Raw genomic sequence first — 27712 nt, forward strand, 5'->3', positions numbered from 1 at the left:
TATAAGAGATCTTCTTAGAATCTCTGGTACAAAGGCTTCTCAGTACATTCCAAAAATAACTGAAGATGATGGAAGAGAAATTCCTATGAGGAAGAACTCTGCTAAGGTGGAAATTATTTTGAAAGAAAAGTGTCTATGCTACAATGAAGACTCTTCACATCCTAGAGTTATCAGACTTGGAGATGGTCTTGAAAGAACATCTATTCCACCACTCAGAATAACCATTTATCAAATTGGTGACAATGAAGATGAAGAACTGATGCAAGTCAAAGCACAGTTAGTTGAAGTTCTGAGAAAGCTGAAGACAAGCTGGTAAAAGACTTTACAAGGAATCACTTTGGATTCAGATTGATCCAGTGATATTGGTAAAGCTACATTAACTGTAAGTTGTAGTTAGTTGTCTAAATAAACTCTCATTGCATTTGTACTTAAAATATTTTTGACATCATCAAATCTATTAACTTGTATATTTTTCATAATTTACAAGTTGGGGGAGATTGTTAGATATATTTGTGATGTCATGTCTAATCTGTTGTGTTTAGTTTCAGAACTTAATATCAGGACTTATCAAGACTTACTGGAAATCAGAACTTACTGAAGTCAGAACTTATATCAGAACTTAAGGACGTCAGGATTATATCAGGACTTAAGTGCGGGTACTTCAGATAAGGAATGCTGCTGATTTACAGGAGATGATCTGGACTAAAACAAAAGAAGATATGCATGAAGAGTTGGACAGCTAGAAGACTTGTAGAAGATAATATCTGATTGATATATTTTAGGAGACATAATTATATTCCATATCAATTAGAAGATATCTTGTAACTGTGTACTATATAAACACAGCTTAGGGTTTACACTATATGTGTTTTCATTAACGAGAACATTATTCATTGTAACCTAGCAGCTCTTAGTGATATTGTTCATCATTGAGAGAGTAGTTTAACCTACTTTGTAACAGAGCTTATTATATTGAATAAACTTGATTACTGTTACATACTTGTGTTTTAAATCGATTTGATTGTATAAACACTATATTCAACCCCCTTCTATAGTGTTGTGTGACCTAACATGATAGATCATTCGTTCTTCCCTCTCTAAAATTTTGTCTCCCGCATGAAACATTTATGTAGGGGCTATCCGAAGAAGATAAGTCATTCGTCCTCACGATATTCCTTTCTTCGGAGGAAACATTACACATAAAATTATCTTTAGAAAGGGGGCGACTGAACACATATCTAGAGGCTAATCGAATAAGATAGTTTATTCATTCATCTATTCCTTTCTAAGATTTTGATACCGGACGAAACATTTATCTAGAGGCTACCCAAAGATAATAGGTCCTTCGTCTCCGTATCTTCTATATTTACCATGTAATTTTCAGCAAGTCTTTAAGACACAAGACCCATCCTTCAGAAACGGGACAAATAAAGCTAACATCTTTTTCGAACGATGGCCCTAGTCCCTCAAACACTTAGTGCAAAGATGCAAATGGTAAAAAATTGCTAAGGCGTAAGCCGAAAATGCATTTGCTTAAAATTGCCAAGGCAAAAGATACAAATGCTAAAAATTTGCTAAGGCTAAAGCTAAAGACGCAATTGTTTACAATTTCCAAGGCAAAAGCCGAAGCGGAATTACGCTTAAAGCCAAAATAGGACAAAGCAAAATGCTTATAAAACTCGAAAAAAATCAAGTCATGCTCGAACACAGACAAGAGTTAATGCTCGAAGACATGTTTAAATTAAAAAATTGATCATCTTAATTTGAAACCTAAACCCGAGGATGCCTCACGAAGTTCATTAGGCTCCTTGTCTTTCTGCTTAACTTTCTAATCGCCTGAAGCTGAGCCACCCCGAAGAATTAAGTCCCTAAGGAAATCATAGAGACGGGCTAAAGCGATGACATTTGTCCAAATGATATATGAACAAAGTCCGGGGACATGTTGGAGGCCCATCTTGCTAGATCCATTTATCTCCTAGCCAAAGAGTTAACTCGAAGTAGGCCCACAGTAAAGAATCTAGACTAAATAATCCCAACGACCCCGATGCTTGGGGAGGAGAAGATGAACGTGACCCCAACGTCCAAAACCCTGATTTCTCTCAACAAACACCGAAGAGTGGAGAATCTCAAGCTATAAGTATTGGTTTTAGGTTTGTCAATATATACACAATTTCATACACACAACATCTTCACCAATCACTTGTACGTTCGTATGTTACCTAAAAAGACCAATTATTGATTCTCACACCGGAGGTGAATCGGGGACAAACCCTCACATTTTTTACCTTGCAGGTCTGATCGAAGCAGAAAATTGGTTCCAACATCATAAGATAAGAAAGATCTTGATATGTGAAAAGCTGAAAGTGTGTGAATAGATTGGAGTTATTATCTTACAAATACCATGCACGAGCTTAAATTAAAATACAAATCCTGGATTGCTTTTTTTATAAAATTCATTTATTCAAGTAAATTCACATGTATTCTAATTTATAAAGTAGAATAGTTCGGATTTTAAAGAAAATGTATGATTATTTATAAGGAGTTTAGATCATTTTTAACAAATTATAAGTCTAAAAATATTTGTATAAGCAAAGAAGAGTAGTTTGAATTTATAAAGAAAAAATGTATTATTATTTAACAAGGATGAAATGCGAGAGGTTAGGTGATATCCTATTTTAATTAGAGAATACATTTATATTTATATAAAATTAGGAAAATTTTATACTATATATGAATATTCGAAGTAGACAAGGATGTATATTCGAAGCAGACAATTTCTGATGTGGATTATATTTGATGGAAGAACGGTTCAAATTGATTTTTATCTAAGTTACATTATTAATTCATATTAAAATTTATAGAAAATTTAAAAAGCTCCGCGAAACGCGACTTTATTTACTAACTGTATTCAAACTTTCAAATAAAAATTTAGGAAAAATTAATTGATGCGTAAGATAGGAAAAGAAAAACAGTGCAACTATAATTGTTGGTCCCTTTATTTTTTTGACCTTACCAACTAAACGAAAAGCTAATTGTTGGTCCCTTCATTCGACTATCGAGTCCTGGAGCCCGTCCGTTGTTCATCTGTCCGAGGCTCTACCTGCCCATTATAACACTTGGAAAATCGAAGATGCAGAAAAAAAATTACAAAAGAAAAGAACGACAAAGCACGTGCGTCAGAATAACCGAATATCATAATGGATATTCTTGTAAGTGTATATATATATATATTAGTGCAAAGCAGAGATATTCAACTCTCATCTTTTTTATATAAGTATACTATTATAATTACTTTACAGCAATTTAACTTTTGACTCAGCTCACGAGCCAAATCTTTTATGCCCTATATTATTCCTGATCCTTCAAATGAATTTAAATGTGCAAATATTGAATACATATACGAAACAAACACTCGATTAATTAAAAATTAAATTGATTCATTTTTTAAATGAAAAAAAAAATCACACTTAGCAGAGTTAGGAAAACAAAGATTTGCACATTTTTAATTATTTCATAAAAAAAGCACGGTTGAATAATTTAAATGATTAAAATTTATGTTCTATTATTTCAGATATTGGATTCGAATATCAATCAACCCGAGAATTTATAAGAATAGATATTCAATTATAAGGTTATAAGTCATAATTGTCAAAAAAATTATATTTATCAAAAACTGGAGTCTCGAGAGTATAAATATAGTTCCTAAAATTAAAAAATAAGTAAACATGAATGTGTTATGTAATAATACTTTACTAATTTTATAATAATAATAAATCATCATTTAAAATTTGACAACCGATATCAAAAAATATAAAATTTACGTACTCTAAGTGTGACCACGCATCCTCTCTCTATGCTCCTCTTTAATATTCCTGAGATTTTTTTGTTTCCAATAATGAAAATTTGAGAATGAAAAACAGAGAATATATCAAGGTTTTTCACAAATTGAAAAAAAAATATATAAAAAATCATAAAAAGTATGAGAAAATCTAAGTAGGGCCTATGAAGCAACACATTGGATGGTCAGGAGATGTAAATTCTACTGATTCTAGGTTGGAATCGAATTCTCCAATTCTAACGCCTTTTTTTCCTGCTTCAGTGAGATTTTCTGATCACAAATTTTAGGGGGTTTTCACACTAACATTTTCCTAATTTTTCTTTAATATTTTCAATTTATGATATTTATAAAAAATATATATATTATTTGCACAAAAAGTTTATTTCCAAAAAATAGGACTGAGATATATAATTTTTTATTTATGAGTTACTAATTGGAAAAAAAAGTAGTAAAAAAAGAAAATAAAAGAAGCGTGTGGGGCCCAGAGGGTGATATGGCGGAAAGGCACAACGAGCGGTGACGAGGCGCTGCCAAGGAGAAGAAAGTGGCATCCAGAGTAGTAAATGGGAAATAATTGAATAAATAATAGAAATATAATTGTGAAAGCAAACAGTTTAAAATTTAATAAACGAACATTACGTAGAAAACAGTCCAGATTCATCCACTTACCGGTCGGCGCGTAAAGGCTTGGGGGGGGGGGTCTTCTCGGAGTTACCGAAAGACCCAATCTCGTTTCGCCACGCCCCCCTCCTACTCATTTTGTACTTTTGTGTTGTGGGTTGGTGGACCGGTGGCTTCAAATTTCAAGACTCCCTATCCCATTCCCCGTAAGTATACTGGGAGTACCTCTAACCTCACTCACATTTCCATTTTTATAATTTTATTTGTTAAATTGTTTTATTTTTCATCAAAAAATTAAAGAGCTCGCTTCGCTTCGTACTAATGTCCATTTTGAAGAAAAAAATTTATTTTAAATTAATTATTCACTTTAACTTCTAATATAAATTTATATTTCTAACATCAATTTTATTTCACACATCTCTAATTTATATTTTCAAAATTATTATATATCATATATTATATTCATTAAATACAATTAATACTCCCTATATTTTATTTTAATTGTTTCGTGACTTTTCTGCATCGCATAATAAAAATTATTAATTTTAAATTTTTTTTCTAAATAAAAGTTTAAGTTATATATTTTTATTCAGATTTTTTTTAAAGAATATTATTTTAACTATGCAGTCAAAGTACTTAGAAATGGGTACAAAAAAGTTTGACTATTAATAAAACAGAGGGATTATATTTTTTCCCATCAAATCTAACTTTTATTAATTTGCGAAATTTGTTTAAAGTGAACATATAATTTAAAATGGATGAAGTATTTAAAAAATTGATAATTATATATTAAAGTATATTAAATGCCTCTAACTTTTTTATTTTGTTAAATTATAAAATATTATTAATTTTTGGTAAAACTTAGATCAATTTAACTGCACAAAAGTTAAATATGACAATTAAAAAGGAACTGAAGGAGTACAATATTTTTAAAAACCTTGGAATTAGAAAAATGTATACTTTAATATTATTATTTAGGTATAGAATATAAAATTTCTATTATATTATTAAGATGAAATAATTATTTATCAATTTTTTTTATGAATATAATGTATTGAAATTCTGTATATTGATATTGTCCCTTTCATCTGGGACAAGTCATATTCTTCTCAACATATTATTTCCAAATAAATTTATTAAAATTAAAATACGTGTTTCTTAATATTTTATTTATTATTTTGAACTTTAAAGTTGTTTTGATATGGATGATTTTTTTTTAATAAATACTATCTGCGACTCATTTGATTATTTACATATTTTTTTCATACTTGACACATATTTTAAAATAATTATGAAATATTATTTTATAATTTATTTTTAAATTTATTTATATATTAAAAAATTTAAATATTATATTTTTATTTAAAAAAATATTTAAAATTATTTAGTAAACGTATTTTAGGGAGACTTTAATATAGAGAGAAGTACTACAATATTAGTCAAAAGAAATGTGAAATGATACAGGAGGTCCGGGTCCGATGCGTAGGTTAGTTTTTTGGTTTTTCATAACACCGTACAATATTTTTTAAATAATTCAAGATCCAATGAGATAATCGTAGTGGTTAAGAAAAGGAAATTAATAAAAAGAAACGGCTGCCCTGCTGCCTTAACCTACGCCACTCTCTTTAAAGTGCGCCACTTTCACCGCTCTTTTATTTCTGGACATAATCACCCACACGCGCGCATCTCAAACAAACATACTCTCTCCTCTCTCTCTCATCATTTCCCATAATAATCTCTCCCCCTCTCTCTTTCTTTATCTCTATATCTCTCTGCCTATATACAACTATTTATTGCCGGCGCCTCCACAAAGCCCTAGCTCAATCTCTTTCAATTTCTCAAGGTACATATACTCAAACATCCCTCTATCTATATATATCTGTTTATCTTCACATATTTATCTTTGCTTGCACAGTCAACTTCTAATTTAACTTGTTAATTTTGTTATTTTTTTATTCAAGTTTATCTGATTTGATTTGATTTAGTTAATTTCTTTGAATTTTGTACAAAAAGTGTAAATCCTTGTGCTTTTTGTTTGTTTTTCAGGCTGGTTTTAAGAATTGTGAATACAGTGCGTGTGTCAAGATCAGAATTTTACAGCTCAATTACGTTTTACCATTTTTAAAGGTATGAACTTTATTCAATTTATTTCCAGAAAGATCTGTTTTTTTTTAAATTTTCATGTGTTTTATTGGTTTTTTTGGTCAGATGTTACTTTTATGTGTTATATTAGATGGTTTTCTACCACAGGTTTTCATGTTTGTAAAATAAGAAGGTTTTCCATTTATATGAATATGTTTTCTTTATGGGAATTTGTTTAATTATTACTTAATGACAGTTTCTTCCCAATTTTATCTCATTTTCTTTATTTATCTTTGCTTACTAGTTTGTTGGTTTTCTTACTTGAGATGGCACTTGAAAGCCATGCTTCTATTGTTTTACATTCTTTTTAAGTAGTGGGGGTTGGCGTTTCCTTTCAGTTTAATTCAAAAAAAAATATATATTAAAAATTAGTGGTTCGTGAAGCCTACTTTATCATGAGTTCCGGTACATGTTATCGTGTATGATTATGTGGCAGTGAATGTGCTTGTGCAGGTGATACTTGAGATTTATCCCATTGAAACTTCTTCTAGATCCAGAATAATGACCATTCATTTAGATACATAATTTATATAGAATAATGACCATTCATTTAGATACATAATTTATATATTGGTGACAAAAACATCTTAAGCTCGTTTTTTAATACTAAACCTACCCATTTATCATTAGCACAATTTAATTAGTAAATCATCCGCGTGGATATTCATATACTAATCCAACTTGTTCTGAAATATATTCTCCGTTTAATATGTTAATATTGTGCTACAAAATTTCGTAGTTTGGAATAATATTATTTATGGAATGGTAGCAGATTAGCTTTATTTTTGCCTTTTTGTTTTACAATCATTAAAGCTTGAGTTTTGGTGTTCCAGTTACAGGCCTTCTAGATTAACAATATGTTTATTGTGGAGCAGGAGTGCAGGATGCTGAACAGTCATGTGCTTGAGATGAGGAATTGAAAGTTTGTGAAATCTTCTTTTAAGTAACTGAAGCTTATAATAAATCATCGAAATGGACCGTAAGGACACATCGGGATTTGTTAGCGGGGGGCCGTGCTGCAAAGACATCTAATTCTAATTCTAACCCTAGAGCTTAGATTATTTGTATATAATTAATATAATCCCGGAAGTCAGGCGAGCTATTATTTTGGTATAACATTTGCTTTAGACAAAATTTAAGGAGTTGGTTGATGGATGCAAGGTTCCGCGGTCAAGGTTTTGTTGTCAAACCTGCTTTAAATTCATTGAAGAATCCGTGCAGCACCATCCATGTGGGGGGAGCTGGATCTGCAGCTGATTGTGCAGATACCACATTGCGACTTGATTTTCCCGGTTCTTCAGTCTCTGCAGGACTATCGGCATCAAGAGGAATTAAGAGAAAGTGGAGCCTGTCTGGTGGATCTTTAGAGCAACAAATTGAGTTGCCATTATGTCTTGGGTTAGGTCGTTCTTCAAGTTCCTCCGATAGTAAGGGAAGTTCAGCTACCGCATGTACCACAGTCTCTTCTGCCAAAGAAACTGACGAGGGGTCATCTATGGATCTTGAATTGGACTTTTCTCTCCATCTTGGTAATGAGAAGGTGGCAAATTTAAAGAACAGTGCCATCCCCAATCATAATGCACCCATTCTGCAGACTAAGGTTAATCTGGACTTGAGTTTATCCTTTACACCATCTGCATCTAATATTTCTACATCTCATTTTTGCTCGAGTGCATCTCAGCATGTTGTAGAATATCCAAAGGCTGTTGGTGGAACAAATCATAAACATGAAGGGTCAGCTTCCTCACATTGGAAGAGAAGAAATTATGTTCCACCAAGTCTCTTCCTCGAACAGAGTCTGAAAGAACTCAAACCAACTTCAGCTACTCCAGAGATTTCTTCCAGCATAGCAACAACACCAAAAAGCTCAGTAACCTGCACTTCCGGGATTACACAGCAGCGTAGCAGTAACACAAAAACATGTCAGTTTCAGGGATGTGGAAAGGGAGCAAGAGGTGCTTCTGGTCTTTGCATTGCCCATGGCGGGGGTAGGCGATGTCAAAAGCCTGGGTGCCATAAAGGAGCAGAGGGTCGAACTGCATATTGCAAGGCCCATGGTGGTGGCAGACGTTGTGAGTTTCTAGGATGTACAAAGAGTGCAGAAGGGTGTACAGATTATTGTATCGCCCATGGTGGGGGTCGGAGATGCAGTCAGGAGGGCTGTAGTCGTGCTGCCCGAGGCAAATCTGGATTGTGCATTCGACATGGGGGTGGAAAGAGGTGCACAAAGGAGAACTGCACAAAAAGCGCTGAAGGTCTCTCTGGTCTTTGCATCTCGCATGGAGGTGGGCGAAGGTGTCAGTATCCGGCATGTACAAAAGGGGCTCAAGGGAGCACAATGTTTTGCAAGGCACATGGCGGTGGCAAAAGGTGCACCTTTGAAGGATGCACCAAGGGGGCAGAAGGAAGTACACCTTATTGCAAGGGCCATGGTGGAGGGAAAAGGTGTTCGTTTGAGGGTGGTGGGGTCTGCCCAAAAAGTGTGCATGGAGGTACCCTTTTTTGTGTAGCACATGGGGGCGGTAAGAGGTGTGCTGTGCCAGAATGCACCAAAAGTGCTAGGGGTCGAACAGATTATTGCGTCCGACATGGTGGAGGGAAGAGGTGCAAATATGAAGGGTGTAGCAAAAGCGCACAAGGTAGCACCGACTTTTGCAAGGCTCATGGGGGAGGGAAAAGATGTTCTTGGGGCCATCAGGGTTCAGATTTTGGAAAAGAAGACAATCCTTGTAACGCATTGGCTAGGGGAAAGAGTGGATTGTGTACATCACACGGTGGCTTGGTACAGGATAGACGAGTTCATGGAGGTGCTACAGTGGGTGTTATGGTCCAGGATTCAAAGACTTCTGACATGATGAAAGAAGTTAGTAATACTGAGGACGCCGGTGGCGATTATATGATGATGGACAGGACTCTTGTTCCTACTGCTGGATGTATTGGGTCTGCTTGGAGTGATGGCAGTCTTTCAGTCGGATTAGGTGCTACATCAGTTTCGGCTGTAGTTCCAGAAGGGAGGGTGCATGGAGGCGGCCTCATTGCATTGTTTTCCGGAAGTTCAGAGCACTTGTTAGACGGCAAAAGAAACTTCATTGTTGGTCATCCTTCTGAACCCCAACCTGGGAAATTTTATGTGATGCCGCAAAAATGGGTGTAACCCTTTTACTCAACCTATGTTTCTGCTCATCTCTATTGGGGGGTTATCCTATAATGTGTATTTTTTTTGTTTCAAGATCATTAAGTTGTTTGATGCTCCACATTTGTGTCTTTTAGTCATTGAAGTCGGTCAGATATTTGGAAGTGCTCTAGCTGAAAAAGCAAGTATTACATTAGTAAGGGGAATTTAATTAGGATTATATTTGTTCTCCTAGTGTTTGCTGGTGGTCTATCTGAGTATGTTCTTGTTTGTCAGTTTGGTTCTTGTAAATTTTTCCTTCATTCAGACTGCAGCTGCTGTAATGATAAATAAGTCATTTGAGTTCTAAATGACAGAGTCAGTTTTAATGTATATTGAGACTTATGTTGCTTCGATGTTCCAGTGGTGTTTAATTTTCTTTGTACTAGTGACCTTTGGTTAAAAAGGAATTGTCTCTCTCAATACTTTTTGTTAGTAATAGTACATTATTTCGTTATATTTGCATAGAAACAGATAAACATGAATATACTGGAATACTAGCACTCAAGTCTCAACCCCTTCTACAATTTTTTGGAGTTGGATAATACTCTCGCGTATAATATTTCAAGTTAATTATCTGAAAAGTTCCTTGTAAATTTTAAAAACACTATCACTAGGGACCTTCAATTATTTATACTACAGAAGAACTTTAAACTTCTGCAAATCCATAGTTTCTCTTTGTATACTAATATGTTGTGGATAATTGTACACAGTTTATATTCTTGGAAGTTTATTTTTTAATTTATGCCAAAACATTTTGGAGAGCTCATCAACTGCAAGCTGAGAGAAATTTTTCTAGTAATGTTGTTGCAAGTGCTCTCTTAAACCTTCATGTAATACAGTTTGCTTCAAGTTCCATCCAGTTCCCTAGACAGCCAAGTTTAAGCAATGGAGCATACTTGTCTTGGCCAGCTGGAGAGAATTCAGTTTAGTCGCTTTAGTTTCTAGTTCAGCCACTTGCTTCCAGAGTTCAGAGAATATGGGTGTGAAAGAGTGAGATAAGTCGAAAACTAGCCTAATGAGCACCAAGGAGACAGGAACACAAGTCAAAGGCGTGTAGTCGTTCTGTTGAGCTACGATGCTTTCTATTAGGTCAGTGTCGATGCTGCTCATCATGATATTTATCATATTTCAAAACATCAAAGAAGCTATGTTTTCTAAATTTGATGTCTCTTGGATCTCTGTATGGAATATTAGTCTTGAATTGCAGGGCGCCAGGGTTCTACAGAAGTTAGTAAACGAAAAACTGTTAGCATGTTAACTTCTGTGTCCCATATAAGTACAATGATTTTTTTTTTCTTTTGCATACTAGTAACAATTAATCTAGGTGAGTTTGAATTCTGTTTATACTGTTATCAAAATTGGTTCAGTAAAAAGGTTTCTATTTCCATTTTTTGTTCTCTCTAGACTAGGATATCTTATTTAGTTTTCTGGTATTGCAGATCAAACCAGTTTTTCTACAAAACCAAAAATTTATGAGATATGTGATTCTCAAATATATAATGCAAATGTGAAGTACACCGCAGGTCGAGCAGAAAAATGTACCATGATGAAGTGAATTGCAAGGAGAGACCAGCAATTATGTCCCATAAGGTAGGATTTCAGTCGCGCATTTAAAACTACTTGCATCTCTTGCTCAAAATTTTCCCACGACTTAAAAGTTAGCTACCGATTTCTATTTGTAGAGCATCACAAACCTAATCCAGCTCTGGCTAAAATCATTGTAAAAGGCCAGCTTAAAATCAAGAGACATTTAAAAATACAGATTCCTACAAACAGGGAGACGTATGTGAACTACAGTATTAGTTTGATGAAACAAGATTCATTTCGTCCAACAGCAGGGTACCAAGGAAAACCTTCACAGCGAGACCTGAGACTAATTTCATTTTATTATGTGATGTACTGAAGAATATTTTCATAATTTACATTTTGTTTCTTCCTCTTGTTTCTCAGTGGCCGAAACATGAGCACCAGGAATTTTAAGCATCTATTTTTCTCTCACCATCACATCTATATGTTATAAATCATTTCAACTCGTCTGATTAAGCTGGTTCTGACCACGTTCTGATCTCTCGTGTTAATCCCCCCGAATGCTCGTGTTTTAGATTGTCCTTTAAAGATATTAAATCTTGATTAATAATTTCTTTGCTGTTAGTCTTGCTCACATGATCATTAACTTCTATATTCTATTTCCCAACTTTGTCCAACAAAAACCAAACAGTTCAGCGCCGATCCGAGTTCAAATAATACAAACCATAGTATGAGTCATTTATGGGAGGGGGGGAATTTTTTTAAAAAAATTAAAAAAATAGTTTTAAAAAATAAACTTAAAGAAAGGCGTTGAAAAAATCGCATCAAAAGTGTAATTAGTTGCAATGAGATACCAAATTTTGAATATAAAATGCTCTCATTCACTTAACTGAAATAAGAGATGATCCTAAAACACGTAATCATCCCTAGACCTTATTAATAAAGATTTTTTTTTAAAATTTTGAGTATTTTTTGTTTAGTAAATTATTCGACATAATATCTTGTTCTTTGTCCTTTTTGAATCTCAAGTTATAGAAATCGGATTTGATATTTTTTTTTCTTGATATTGAAATAAGATGTCTGATTTTATCACATGGATAAATTTTTTTAAGGCTGCATAGAATATCTTATAACTCACGACCATTCATGCAAATAGTGGTTATTTATGTTATGGGTAATTACACGTTTTTCATATTAAAATGAAGTTTAAAGAGTAATGCCTAAGCTTATTTATCATTTCTCTCGGTCTTTTATTTTTGTCTCACCAATCTTATTCATTTTGTAATTTGTTAAGAAATTTAGTGTAATCTATATTTAGTATAAGAGTGAATTTGAAAATAATGCAATTTATGAGCCATTTTGCTATTGGTATCACAATAAAAAATGATGGGTCGGAGATGGCCTCCATTTGGCCCCGGTCCATATAAACTTAATCAAGAAATTGAATTATTAATTATCCATTCTAAAACTCGGCGATTAATCGGGATTAAGCTGCTGCGATTAGTTGTTGTTCAGATAGTATATCGAATCGATTAAACGAAAATTGGATCAAAATTTATTTTTTATGAAAATCAGTCAAAAATCAGAAAAAATCCGATTAGTTGGTTAAAAATCGGGTTAATCTGTAAAAAATCGGCATTATTGGTAAAAATTTAAAAAATATTTAAAAAAATAAAAAAATGTACATTTGTAAAGAAATTAAGAAAAATATTATTGTGGTATACATGATTACTATTTTAAATAATTAAATAATAAGAATTATTGTTACGCCCAGATTCCTTCGGGTGGATGAACAGACTTCGGCCTCCGCGAAAATGGCTTCTACTAAGACCTGAAAGCGAAGACAATGCGAGGTTTTGTACCCCCGATTCACCTCCGACGTGAGAATAAGAATCTGGTTGTAAAGTGGGTTAAAAATACAAGAAAAACAGAGTGTTTGAGAAAGAATGTGTGTATATTTTTCTTACTTTTCCAAGGGTTTTTATATCCAATTTTACCATGAATGTACCTGACGTTACTCATCATTAAGGAGGGAGTGAAAAGGGGGCGTTATGCCTCTTCTGCTTTCCAACGGTCGGGAAGAAAGATGGGCCTTGGCCTGAGGCTCTCCGTGGGCCTTCAGCTTATGGGCCTGGTGGACCTTCGGCCCAATAGCTCAATCGTCCGATGGGCCTTCGTTCAGTGGGCCTCATTGGGCCCATAGTCAACATGTCCCTGTCCTTCGGCTGGGCCTTCTGGCGGGCCGATGGACATTAATTCTTGCCCATATTAGGGCGAAGAAACCCTAGGGTGACTGCTTCAGTTTCGCCTCAATCTTCGTTCGTACACGTGGCAAGCTTGTGGGAACTTGTGGTGCATTAAAGTGACAGCTGTTGGCACGTTGTTCCATGGTTCAATCTCAGCCATTGAATCTCAACCGTTTTAATCCGGGGCGTCCGTTTTAAAACCCCCCAAACGTCGCCCTTTTGAATTCATTTTTGGGCGCCTATATAAGAGCCATTGTGCATTTCTTTTTCTTTTAAACACTTCCAGTTTCTCATAACGGCAACAGACATCGTCGAGTTCTCTAATCACGGGCAACAACAACTCCGTTTTTCCAGATTATCCCATCTCAATCCAAGAGCATCTTCAAATCAGTAAGTTCTCTTTTCCTTTTCCAGTGTTCCTTATATTTTCATGCAAGTTATTGAGTTTTACTGTTTTTGCATGCAAGTCCAATGGCCTTTATTCTGGGCTTTTATATGTGTTTTATTGTTGTGTTTTGGGGTTTTCTTGTTTATGGGATATTCCTGGGTAGTTAATAGGAGTTTTCTGGGTTTTGTTAGTTTCAGGGGTTCCCCAGGGGTTTAAAGATGGCATGTGAGGCGTTCTCTAGCCAAGAACTCTCTTCGGGGAGTTTTTTTGGCTTTAGAACGTCCTTCGAAAGCTGACCCAGGGTGCAGATATTTGGTTTGGAGTTTAAATATGGTAGGCGAAGAGTTTCTGGGGGCAAGAACTTCCTACGGGAAACTTGCCTTTTTGAAACATCCTTCGGGAGCCGACTCTAGAGTTTTCTGTTCGCTCGGTTCTAGGACATGTACTCGGCCCTTCGTCCTTTTTTTATTTTTCTTTTGTCTTAATCCGAGTACATGGACTAATGTCTCTCTGTTTCCGAATACAGGGACATGGACCGAGCGAATCACCCACCAGAGACTTGGGATCCAAGGTCAGGAAGTTTGGCGGGGACGTCTTCCATTCGTCCTGAGAGAACGGGTCGGGCTCTCTTCGGTTCTGCGGTGAATTATCCGGCGGCGAACAACCGGTTGGGGCTGTTAAAGGAGAGGATAATTCAAATGTATTCTGACTTCTTCATTCCTTGGAACTTCTTCTGGATCTACGCCCCCAAGGAGAATGAACAGATTTACAACACTCCCAGAGTGCCGGAGGGGTATGGCGACTGTGCCGTCTGGATTTTGGAGGCGGCATTCAAGTGCTTCAGAGTGCCGACGCTGAAGATTGTGAAGCACCTCTTTAAGAAAATGGGGATCGCCCTGGGGCAGATGGACCCCAATGGGTTCATTCATTTAAATTGCTTTCAGAATAGGTGCCTTCACGCAAGAATCCCTCCTACTCCGAGGCTATTCTGGTGGCACTACGACTTCCGAAGGAACCCGAAGAGCCCAGGTTTTTATACCATCTCTCGTCGGGCTGGCCGGGCGGATTGGACGGCTACTAACTCCAGCAACAAGAATATCCATACTCACTGGTGCTTCGTGAGTGGGCGGATGATGGCCCCAATGTCCATCTGGTGGGATGTGAATCCTTCGCTGCTCCCCGCGCCGAGTTTAACAGAGGAAGAGAAGGAAAATTACGCGGCTCTGGTGAATGTCCGTGTGAGTAAGCTGGGTCCCGAAGAATTTCGGGACAGAGACTGGCTGCTAAGTTTGTGGGGTGGGGGTAACAAAATTCTCCTTTGTCTATTGTAGTTCTGCTTTTATTATTTGTGTAGTTATTTTCTTTCGTTCGTTCATATTTTCCTTCATTTTGTCTTCTTTAAGGGCCTGACGCTTTGCCTTATTTTTTAGTGTCTTCTCGAGAGGTCCTAATTGAAAGAAAGAAGGCGAAGACGGCCGAGAAGAGGGTCGTGGAAGAGGCGGCGAAGAAGAAAGCTGCTATAGGGAGGGTCACGCTGAATCCCTCCGAGGAGACGGAGGAGAGGCCCGAACCTGAGAGGGTCTCGCCGCTTCGCCAGGCCCCGACTGCTTCCGGAGGGGGAGAGGAAGACGAGCCGGAGTACGTGGGAGAAGGGAACCCCTCCAAGAGGACCCGAAGCCAGGAGGGGATCGTTCAGTCCTATCTCCCCGGAATTATCCGGCGGCGAACAACCGGTCGGAGCTGTCGAAGGAGAGGATAATTCAAATGTATTCTGACTTCTTCATTCCTTGGAACTTCTTATGGCTCTACGCTTCCAAGGAGAATGAACGGATTTATGACACTCCCGGAGTGCCGGAGGGGTACGACGACTGTGCCGTCGGGATTTCGCATGCGGCATTCAAGTGCGGCTTCAGAGTGCCGACGCTGAAGATTGTGAAGCACCTCTTTAAGCAAATGGGGATCGCCCTAGGCAGATGGACCCCAACGGGTTCATTCATATAAATTGCTTCCAGAATAGGTTCCTTCACGCAGGAATCACTCATACTCTGAGGCTATTCTGGTGGCACTACGACTTCCGAAGGAACCCGAATGTTGGATTTTAATCGCAGCGGATGCATGGTAAAATACTTTTACACACATAAAATTCAAATAAAAGCATATAAATCATGGTAAAAACATAGGGATCGATTACTAATCTTTAATATGCGATCCAAGAGCAACGATCGGAGATCCTTAGCAGCTGCTCCTCAAACGTGAAGCACTCCACCTGTATCCACCAAGAAAACGACGTTAAGGAGGAGGAGGTGGAGAGAATTAGGTTTTTCTAAAAATTGGGGTTAAAATAAAAATAGGGTTTATAATAGTATATTTATAGGCAAAATTTTCAGCTGAAATTTTCCCATAAATATTATTATTATTATCCCATTTATTATTCTCATTAATAATTAAAACACCTTTTAATTATTAATCCTTTTTCTAAACACTTTAGAAATAATTCTCTCACTTGATTTAATTTCCAAAAATTAAATCCATAATTAATAATATTAAGAACCTTTCTTAATTAATTTATAATCAATTAAATCTCATTTAATCAATTATTAAATTTGCCAATTAATTATTTATTTCATAAATAAATAATTATTAGCCATTATTAATTAATTCCTCCACCATTAAATCATTCTCTTTTTATGGTGTGACCCTGTAGGTTCAATATTAAGCCGGTAGTAGAAATAAATAATAATAAAACTATTTTATCATTATTTATATAAATTCTCTAATTTATTAAATATGATTAATTAATTAATCACATTTATTCTACATCGTGAGGGATACTTCTCAGCATATCGCGACTATCCGGATAATATGAATTCACTGCTTAGAATACCAAGAACCTATTCAGTGGATAGTTACCGTATAATAAACTCCTTCTACCCTACAATGTCCCGATTAAATACAAGGCATGGATCTCGTGTCAAGCCTATCTAATTCAATCACTTGCTTACCATTTACTATGCGTAGTTCTATGCAAATTAGAAACTCCTTTCTAATTTCATTCAATCTGGCCAGAGATTCCTGAACTAGCATAAGTGGATCAGCCTTGAACATTCGCTTCCTTCACTGGAAGGGGTAGATCCTTTATTGATCATACAGTATCTTCGTGTACAAATTCCTATACCCAGTAGAGCCCTAATAATTGTTCCTGGAGACTAAGAACTAAACCAAAGCATAGTTCAGTGTACACAAGATGACTATGATGACCTCAAATCTAAGGATACTTGTACAACTATCACTATGTGAATAACTGCTGACACGTGAGTAAACTCCATCAGTTGTTCAGCTGTGCGAGTCATGTTCAGTGAACTTATTCTATAATAAGCACCTACATACTAGCTATAATGTCACCACACAAATGTCTATGAGAACAGACATCCTCCATAATGAAGAAAGCATAGTATGTACCGATCTTTGCCGATTATTAATTATTAGTTAGTAATTCTATGATCAGGAACTATTTAAGTTTAGAGTTATCATCTTTTAGGTCTCACTATTATGATCTCATCATAATCCATAAAAAGCTTTACTCTAAACTATGGTATATCTTATTTAAACACTTAAATAGATAGAGCCCGTAATAAAAACAAAACAAGTCTTTTATTCATATCAATGAAATCAAAACAGATTACACAGGAAGTTATTCCTAAATCCTAATACATGATTGGACTTAGGACATATTCCTTTCAATCTCCCACTTGTACTAAAGCCAATCACTCTGGTATCTAATATCCATCTTGTCTTTATGACGATCAAAGTGACTTTCATAAAGTAGCTTTGTGAGTGGGTCTGCTATGTTGTTATGTGTGTCAACTCTAATTCAATACAATATAAGAAATGTTACCGCGCTCCCACTAACCCTTTTGTAGACGCATGGTTCATCTACGTTTTTGATAAAATCAAACTCTTTGATTGTCTCATCAAAACGAATGTTCCATCTTTCGAGAAGCTTGCTTTAAACCACATATGGTTCGCAACAGCTTACACACTAGGTTTTCTTTTCCCTTGGAAAGAAAACCATCTGGCTATTTGCCAGATCTCATAGTCGTAGTAAGCGGCAATCGCAAGCAAAATCCGAACTGATTTTAACAGGGCTACAGGTAAAAGGTTTCATCAAAGTCAATCCATTGCCTTTGTTTGAATCCTTTTGCCACAAGCCTGGCCTTATAGGTCTCCACCTGGCCATCTGCTATAATCTATCTTTTGTATACCATATACATAGATTCCATTCTGGATTTCATGGCGCTATGCCATTTCTCTGAGTCAACACTACTCATAGCCTCATTATAGGTCACAGGGTCGTCATCATCAATGATCGACAACTCATTGTCATTCTCAATGACAAGGCCTTATTACCTCCCAGGTTGGCGAGACACTCTCCCTGACCTATGAATGGGCTGTTCCACAAAAGGTTGTTCAGTGAGAACAGGTGTTTCCACTTGATCCGTAGCAGTTTGTGCTTCTTGAACTTCATCAAGTTCAATTTTGCTCCCACTATTTCCTTCAAGGATAAACTCCTTTTCCAAGAAGGTAGCATGTCTGGAGACAAACACCCGATGATCGGTGTAAAAGTAATACCCTAAAGTCTCTTTAGGATATCTCACAAAACTATATTTTACGGATCGAGATTCCAGCTTATCTGGGTCAACTTTCTTGACATAAGCTGGACATCCCCAAATCTTAACGTGTTTAAGACTCGGTTTCCTTTCTTTCCATATCTCATACGGAGTTTGAGGAACAGATTTGGAAATCACCTTATTCAGTAAATATGCTGAGGTTTCCAATGCGTAACCCCATAGGAATACTGGAAGATTTGCATAGCTCATCATGGACCGAACTATGTCTAACAAAGTTCGATTTCTCCTTTCAGATACCAATCTGGAGGCATCCACTGGGAGACTATACCATTTACTTTGAGATAATCCAGAAACTCTCCATTCAAGTATTCACCACCTCAATCTAATCGAAGAATTATAATACTATATTTGGTTGTTTCTCCACTTCATACTTATACTCTTCGAACTTTTCAAAGGCTTCAGACTTGTGTTTCATCAAACACATATCCGAATCTAGATCTATCATCTATGAAAGTAATGAAGTATGAAAATCCACCAATGGCTTGCGTAGACATTGGTCCACATACATCTGTGTGTACCATTCCTAGAAAATTTGCAGCCCTCTCTCCATGTCTACTAAATGGAGACTGCAGTGCCACAATGAAGTGAGATTTTCATCATCCCTTTTCTTTTATTAGTTTGTTCAATCTAAAGTAAATTATGTCACATTTATACAGACCATTATTTAAAGTACCACGTCCCTAAAGAATATTATCTCTAAGAATAGAACATTCATTATTCTCAATAATAAATGAAAAATCCAGCCAAGTCTAACATGGGAATAATATTCCTCACAATCGAGGGAACAAAATAACAATTATTTAAAAAACAATAGTCTTGCCCGTAGGCATATGTAAATGAAATGATTCTACATCTTCAGCAGCAACTCTTGCTCCATTTCCCATCAGTAGAATCACCTCCTCTTCCTCAAGAGTCCTACTTCTCCTTAATCCCTGCAACAAATTGCAGATATAAGAACCACAGGCGGTATCTAATACCCAAGTAGAAATTTGGCTTAATGACATATTCACTTCTATCATGAACATACCTGAATCAGAAGCGGCAGTCTCACTACCCTTCTTCTTCTTCAATTCTGCAAGGTAAACCTTGCAGTTCCTCTTCCAGTGCCCCACCTTGTTACAGTGAAAGCAAACAACTTTGCTCTTGGGGTCTTCAGCTTTTGGTGGAATCAGCGTTTTCTCACCTACTTTCTTCTTCTTGGAAGAGTTCCTCTTCCTTTTCTTAGGATTGGAACCTCCACCAATTAGAAGAACAGAACTCTTCTTAGGGGGAAAATTCGATTCCGCAGTCTTCAACATGTTGTGGAGTTCAGGCAGGCTGACATCCAACTTATTCATGTGAAAGTTCACAACAAACTGCGAGAACGAACTCGGAAGCGATTGCAAGACCAAGTCTTGGCTCAGCTCCCCATCCATGGCAAAACCAAGTTGTCCAAGACGTTCAATCAAATTGATCATCTTAAGTACATGGTCATTCACAGATGATCCCTCAGACATCCTACAACCGAACAACTCCTTCGATATCTCATATCGAGCTGTCCTCTCCGCCACATCATACAACTCTTGTAGATGCATGAGGATAGTGTGAGCATCCATATGCTCATGTTGCTTTTCTAGTTCAATGTTCATGGAAGCTAGCATGATGCATTGAGCAACATTTTCATCATCTATCCACCTACGATACACAACATGTTCATCATTATGTGCATCACTAGCAGGTTCAGTAGGCTTAGGTGAGTGAATCACGTATTCCAGCTTCTCAATCCTGAGAACAATTCTCAAGTTTCGAAGCCAATCAGCATAATTAGGATCAGTCAATTTGGGAGCATCTAGTATGCTCCTGAGTGATAGTGCAGAAGACATAACGTACAAAGTAAATCTGTAAATGATAAACATATAACAACACTTAGCAAATATTCGATTTCATTTCAAAACACTATATGAATCAGGTCTTTATTCATAAGTGGCTCCCACTAGTTTATCTAATTTATTCAACCCCCTACGTGAAAAATTAAGCATTCATAATGCTAGTGGGAATAGGGATCCTACATTCCATTACACAACCCCGGCTGTGGCACGAAACGCCATGTAATGTTCAATAGGCAGAAAACTCTTGTCAATTACATCTAATGTTATTCCCTAATCAAACTTTAGCCTCTTGAATAATTGAGTCACGGCTGTGGCACGACAAACTCAATATTCTAAGTCAAGTCTAACCCAACATTCCGTACAATTGAATCAGTCCCCAAAGGCCCACGGCTGTGGCACGTAACGACCTTTAGATTCTTATTCAATGTACACATCTCTATGTAATAGATAAGTATTTCTTATTTCGAAATCAAAGCCCTCGGCTGTGGCACGAAACGACAATGATTTAAAAATAAGAACTACTTTCTATCATGTTGGAAGGCTATGACCGACACAAGCCCGTTGTGTCATTGGCCAATTACTACTTGATATTATTTAATTTTAGAGGGATTATATTACGTCACAATCATAATCATATTATAAAGAGATTCTTCCTTTTAAATTAAATATTTCAAATCAATAATCAATAATCAAATGATTCCCAGATCGGGTGGAACATTGTCAAGAGACGTCACTTAATAACCCTTTCTTACAGATACAAATATGTTGTTGACAGAATCATCCTTTCTCTCATATCGAAAATTCATATTCAATTACGTGTTTCATAAACACAAGAATCTCATGATTGTATTCATAATATTATTCTTAAGGTTATGAAACAATTTCACTATACTAGATTGTCTAACAAACGCCTTATGTTCATTTAAGTTCACCTAAATCTATCAACGCATGATAAACTAAGCATATATCACATATATAAACATGAATAAACATCAAGGTAGACATGTTACATCATCTAGCATATTAGTCTAAGCATTATACATCTCTATGTATCACATGAAGCATTTAAAAGCAGTTAAAACAGTTAAAAACAGCTTTAAAACACTTTCGGAAATATAAACAGTTCAAAACTTTTATATAAACTAAAATTTAATCACTCCATTAGATCCGTCTCGGAAAAACGAATCCAACGGTATATTGCACGCCTAAAGTGGAGTTACGAAACTCCCAGAAAATCAATTTTAATGTGGACAGTCGGGCTGTAACGCATTACAGGAACGCGTTACAAGCCCTGTAACGCATTCCGGTGATGCGTTACAACCCTTTTAACCAATTAAAAGGTGTAACGCATTCCGTGAATGCGCCACAGGGTGTAACGCATTCCCAGAATGCGCGACACCCCTTTCCCTTCTCTTCCAGCAGCCGACAACAGCTTCTGCCGTACCTGTTCCTCTCGATCAGCTTGCTGCCTGACTTTTCTTTCCGTGCCATCAGTATTCAACACAGCAGCAGTACAGATATATAGCAGATATATATATACAACTGAATATACATATATATATATATATACTTATTTAATTATGAATTTAATTGCAAGAACTTCAAAAATTCATAATAAAAAATCTATACATCATAAAATTATGAAAAAAATACCCAAACGATCTACAACACTTGTAGAACCCAGATCAACATTCAAAATTATTATGAGAAACGATTTCTCATCAGACAAAATTAATCCATAATATAACTTGTAAAAATCATAATTAATTCATACAAGCACATAAAATTCTGAAATTTTTACCACAGATCTATATGCATACAACCTATGCTCTGATACCATTGTTGGATTTTAATCGTAGCGGAGGCATGGTAAAACACTTTTACACACATAAAATCCAAATAAAAGCATATAAATCATGGTAAAAACGTAGGGATCGATTACTAACCTTTAATATGCGATCCAAGAGCAACGATCGGAGATCCTTAGCAGCTGCTCCTCAAACGTGAAGCATTCCACCGGTATCCACCAAGAAAACGACGTTTAGGAGGAGGAGGAGGTGGAGAGAATTAGGTTTTTTTAAAAATTGGGGTTAGAATAAAAATAGGGTTTATAATATTATATTTATAGGCAAAATTTTCAGCTGAAATTTTCCCATAAATATTATTATTATTATCCCATTTATTATTCTCATTAATAATTAAAACACCTTTTAATTATTAATCCTTTTTCTAAACACTTTAGAAATAATTCTCTCTCTTGATTTAATTTCCAAAAATTAAATCCTTAATTAATAATATTAAGAACCTTTCTTAATTAATTTATAATCAATTAAATCTCATTTAATCAATTATTAAATTTGCCAATTAATTATTTATTTTATAAATAAATAATTATTAACCATTATTAATTAATTCCTCCACCATTAAATCATTCTCTTTTTATGGTGTGACCATGTAGGTTCAATATTAAGCCGGTAGTAGAAATAAATAATAATAAAACTATTTTATCATTATTTATATAAATTCTCTAATTTGTTAAATATGATTAATTAATTAATCACATTTATTCTACATCTTGAGGGATACTTCTCAGCATATCGTGACTATCCGGATAATATGAATTCACTGCTTAGAATACCAAGAACCTATTCAGTGAATAGTTACCGTACAATAAACTCCTTCTACCCTACAATGTCCCGATTAAATACAAGGCATGGATCTCGTGTCAAGCCTATCTAATTCAATCACTTGCTTACCATTTACTATGCGTAGTTCTATGCAAATTAGAAACTCCTTTCTAATTTCATTCACTCTGGCCAGAGATTCCTGAACTAGCATAAGTGGATCAGCCTTGGACATTCGCTTCCTTCACTGGAAGGGGTAGATCTTTTATTGATCATACACTATCTTCGTGTACAAATTCCTATACCCAGTAGAGCCCTAATAATTGTCCCTGGAGACTAAGAACTAAACCAAAGCATAGTTCAGTGTACACAAGATGACTATGATGACCTCAAGTCTAAGGATACTTGTACAACTATCACTATGTGAACAACTGCTGACACGTGAGTGAACTCCATCAGTTGTTCAGCTGTGCGAGTCATGTTCAGTGAACTTATTCTATAATAAGCACCTACATACTAGCTATAGTGTCACCACACAAATGTCTATGAGAACAGATATCCTTCATAATGAAGCAAGCATAGTATGTACCGATCTTTGCCGATTATTAATTACTAGTTAGTAATCCTATGATCAGGAACTATTTAAGTTTAGAGTTATCATCTTTTAGGTCTCACTATTGTGATCTCATCATAATCCATAAAAAGCTTTACTCTAAACTATGGTATATCTTATTTAAACACGTAAATAGATAGAGCCCGTAATAAAAACAAAACAAGTCTTTTATTAATATCAATGAAATGAAAACAGATTACACAGGAAGTTATTCCTAAATCCTAATACATGATTGGACTTAGGACATATTCCTTTCACCGAAGAGCCTAGGTTTTTATACCATTGCTCGCGGGCTGGCCGGGCGGATTGGACGACTACTAACTCCAGCAACAAGAATACCCATACTCACTGGTGCTTCGTGAGTGGGCGAAGGCTGGCCCCAATGTCCATCTAACGGGATGTGAATCCTTCATTGCTCCCTGTGCCGAGTTTAACAGAGGAAGAGAAGGAAAATTACGCGGCTCTGGTGAATGTCCGTGTGCGTAAGCTGGGTCCTGAAGAATTTCGGGACAGAGACTGGTTGCTAAGTTTGTGGGGTGGGGGTAACAAACTTCTCCTTTGTCTATTATAGTTCTGCTTTTATTATTTGTGTAGTTGCTTTCTTTTGTTCGTTCATATTTTCCTTCATTCTGTCTTCTTTATGGGCCTGGCATTTTGCCTTATTTTTCAGTGTCTTCTGGAGAGGTCCTAATTGAAAGAAAGAAGGCGAAGGCGGCCGAAAAGAGAGTCGCGAAGGAGGCGGCGAAGAAGAAAGCTGCTGAAGGGAGGGTCACGCCGAATCCCTCCGAGGAGACGGAGGAGAGGCCCGAATCTAAGAGGGTATCGCCGCTTCGCCAGGCCCCGACTGCTTCCGGAGGGGGAGAGGAAGACGAGCTGGAGTACGTTGGAGAAGGGAACCCCTCCAAGAGGACCCGAAGCCGGGAGGGGATCGTTCAGTCCTATCTCCCCGGATGGGGTGTGTTGATGTCCGACCACACCGTCTACCCGGCGAGGCAGTCTTTTAAGGAGGTGGCTTCAGACTTATGCCACGACCTCCAGCTCCCTTCCGATCTTCCAACCTTTGCTTCAGCTTCTCCGACCGAGGCTTGTACTGAGCTTCTGTCCTTCTTGTCCCTGGTACGTATTTAATTTCGTTAATCTTTTTCCTTCGGTGTATTGTTCTTCTTTCGTTTGACATTTTGCCTTGTATTTTTTGCAGAATGCTCCTTGGGCTGCGGTCGTGGAGGACAAAGTACGGGACATGGAGACTCGGATGGTCGAGGTGAAGGAGCTGGAAAGGAGGGCTACGGAGGCCGATGAGTAACTCAAGAGGTTGCAAACCCAGAATGAGATGATGGAAGGTCAGGCCACCGTGCTGAAGGGAGACAGAGCCAAGCTGGAGGAGGCCCTTGAGAAGGCGAACCGGAGGATCGCCCACCGGAATGTCCAGCTGAAGAAGTCCCGCAAGGAGCTTCGGAAGATGAAGAAACAGCTGGACCTGACGGAAGAGCGCTGCTTCTAGTTCGGCGCTGACTATGTCTTGGAGAAGGCTCACGGCCTTAACTGAGATTATAAGCAGTTGTTGGATAATAGCCTGGAGGATCTTATCGGCCAGCCAGCAGTTGAAGCCCCTCATGTCTCCTTCGGCGAAGATGAAGAGCTCTCAGACGAAGACCCTCAGGCCTAAGCTTTCAGCACTGAGGTGCTTGATATGACTGAAGATGATCCTGTTGCGAAGTTTTCTGTTGATGTTTCCATGGTCATACCCAACTCTTGCAGCGACTTCCTTCGTTCATCTTCTCTTGTAATTTCTTGTAATTGGTACTGCTGTCTTCGAGCTTTTGTAATTTAACTAGCCTTCAGGCTTTTATATTTTAATGCATCTATTTTTATTTTAATCGCATCTTTGGCTTTGTCATTCGCCTCAACAATTTTAATAATATGAATCGCATCTGGCCTTATCATTGGCTTTGGCAATTTTAATAATTTTAATTGTATCTTTGGCTTTATCGTTTGCCTTAACAATTTTAATAATATGAATCGCATCTTCGGCTTTATCGTTCGCCTTAGCAATTTTAATAATATGAATCGCATCTCTGGCCTTACCATTTGTCTTAGCAATTTAAATAATTTTAATTGTATCTTCGGCTTTATCGTTCGCCTTAACAATTTTAATAATATAAATCGCATCTTCGGCTTTATCGTTCGCCTTAGCAATTTTAATATTTTTAATTTTAAATTCATCTTCGGCCTTATCATTGGCCTTAGCAATTTTAATGCCTTACTACCTCTTACGGCCCCGAGTGTTAAAGGTCGAAGGTAACTTCGGGCTGTTAAGACTTTAAAAGGCTTCTTTTGGGCCTAGGGAGGGGGATGCTGATCATTTTTGATTGCCCTTTGACCAGCATGCCTTCGTTCATTCGGTCAATAAAGAGGAGGGGATGGTCTTCTTTGGGATTGCCCCTAGACCAGGCCTTCATCACTATGCAAAATGTTTTTAATATATGCGGAATTGAGGCCAAAGTGTCCTGTCTTCATGGGGATTGCCCTAAGGCAGAATGTCCTTCGGTCTTCTTTAATATCACTAGATAATAAGGGAAGGACAAAGGAGAAGGTCTTATCTCAGGATCACCACTAAAGATTCTTCATTCGTCCTTACCATGTATTTATTGTAAATTAAATAATAGTGGTGAAGTGAATGATGTATTTAAAGATTCTTATTCATTCATGTTTCGTTCGTAAATAGGACAAATGTGTTGACCGAAGGGTTTATCTTCTTTGGGATCGCCCCCAGATAATACTTCTTCGGCCATGCATTTGGTATTTAATAAAAATAAATGTGACAGAAAGTGCAGTTTTATTTATGATTAAACTCCTTACACTTTTCATATAGAATTCAAAGTACAAATTGACTTTAAAGGAAATTTCTTACTAATAAAACTTTCGAAGGCGACTGGCGTGCTAGGTGCTTTTGATTGCTTCGCCTGTTAATGTTTCAAGTTTGTATGTTCCTGGTCGAACGACTTCAATCACCTTATATGGCCTTTCCCAATTAGGATGAAGCTTTCTTTGTTTGGCTAGCATAGAAGCAGCCAACTCTCTTAGGACTAGGTCTCCTACTCCAAATGACCTCTTCTTAATGCTGGAATCATAATGCTGGGTTGCCTGTAGCAAGTATTTCATGTTCCTTTGGTGGGAAGCCTCTCTTTCTTCTTCCAATAAGTCCACATTCGCTCTTAGTCCAAAGCTGTTAGTTTCCACATTGTAGACCTCAGTTCGGTATGATTCCAATCCTACTTCGACTGGAACTAGGGCTTCGGTCCCATAGGCCATTCTGAAAGGAGTTTCCCCTGTTGAAGACCTAGGGGTCGTTCGGTAAGCCCACAGGATCCAAGGGAGTTCTTCTGACCACCTGCCTTTAGCTTCGCCCAACCTTTTCTTTATTCCTTGAAAATTATTTTGTTTGTTGCTTCAATTTCCCCATTCCCTTGCGTGTGGGCGACCGAGCTAAACCTTTGTTCGATCCCAAAGTGGTGCATGAACTTTCGGAACTTGTTTTCAACAAATCGAGTCCCATTATCAGAGATGCAAATCTTCGAGATCCTGAATCAGAGTATAATCTGCTCTAGGAAGAACTTCGTAGCTGCTTCTTCGGTTATAGCCGACAATGGTCGGGCTTCGACCCACTTGGTCATGTAGTCGATGGCAATTATGCAGTATTTTGCTTGTTTCATGCTAGTTGGGATAATTCCTACTATGTCCACGGCCCACATGGCGAACAGAATAGGGCTGAGAACTGAAGTCATTTCTTCAGGGGGTTGCCTCGTAACAGTGGCAAACAACTAGCATTGTACACACTTTTTGGCATATTCGCTGGCATCGGCTTTTAAAGTTGGCCAAAAGAATCCTTGACGGAGGATTTTGAAGGCTAGGGACCGTCCATCCAGATGCTCTCCGCAAATTCCCTCGTGGACCGCTTTAAGGCCTGATGTTGTTCTTCGGT

The 27712-nt window shown here is 37.0% G+C and overlaps 2 protein-coding genes across 2 annotated transcripts; one reads left to right on the forward strand and one right to left on the reverse strand.

Moving 5' to 3' along the window:
• The first annotated feature begins 6121 nt into the window (after positions 1 to 6121).
• On the forward strand, positions 6122 to 10129 carry LOC141668031 (uncharacterized). Its single transcript, XM_074474706.1, has 3 exons — positions 6122 to 6302; positions 6506 to 6586; positions 7477 to 10129. Exon 3 carries the CDS (start codon positions 7752 to 7754, stop codon positions 9753 to 9755), a length of 2004 nt encoding a protein of 667 aa, XP_074330807.1. The 5' UTR covers positions 6122 to 6302; positions 6506 to 6586; positions 7477 to 7751; the 3' UTR covers positions 9756 to 10129.
• Positions 10130 to 26670: 16541 nt separating this feature from the next.
• On the reverse strand, positions 26671 to 27042 carry LOC141665348 (uncharacterized). Its single transcript, XM_074471326.1, has one exon. It carries the CDS (start codon positions 27040 to 27042, stop codon positions 26671 to 26673), a length of 372 nt encoding a protein of 123 aa, XP_074327427.1.
• Positions 27043 to 27712: the final 670 nt, after the last annotated feature.

Source organism: Apium graveolens, chromosome 6 (assembly GCF_009905375.1).
Source record: "Apium graveolens cultivar Ventura chromosome 6, ASM990537v1, whole genome shotgun sequence".
In the NCBI taxonomy this organism is placed as follows: Eukaryota; Viridiplantae; Streptophyta; class Magnoliopsida; order Apiales; family Apiaceae; genus Apium; species Apium graveolens.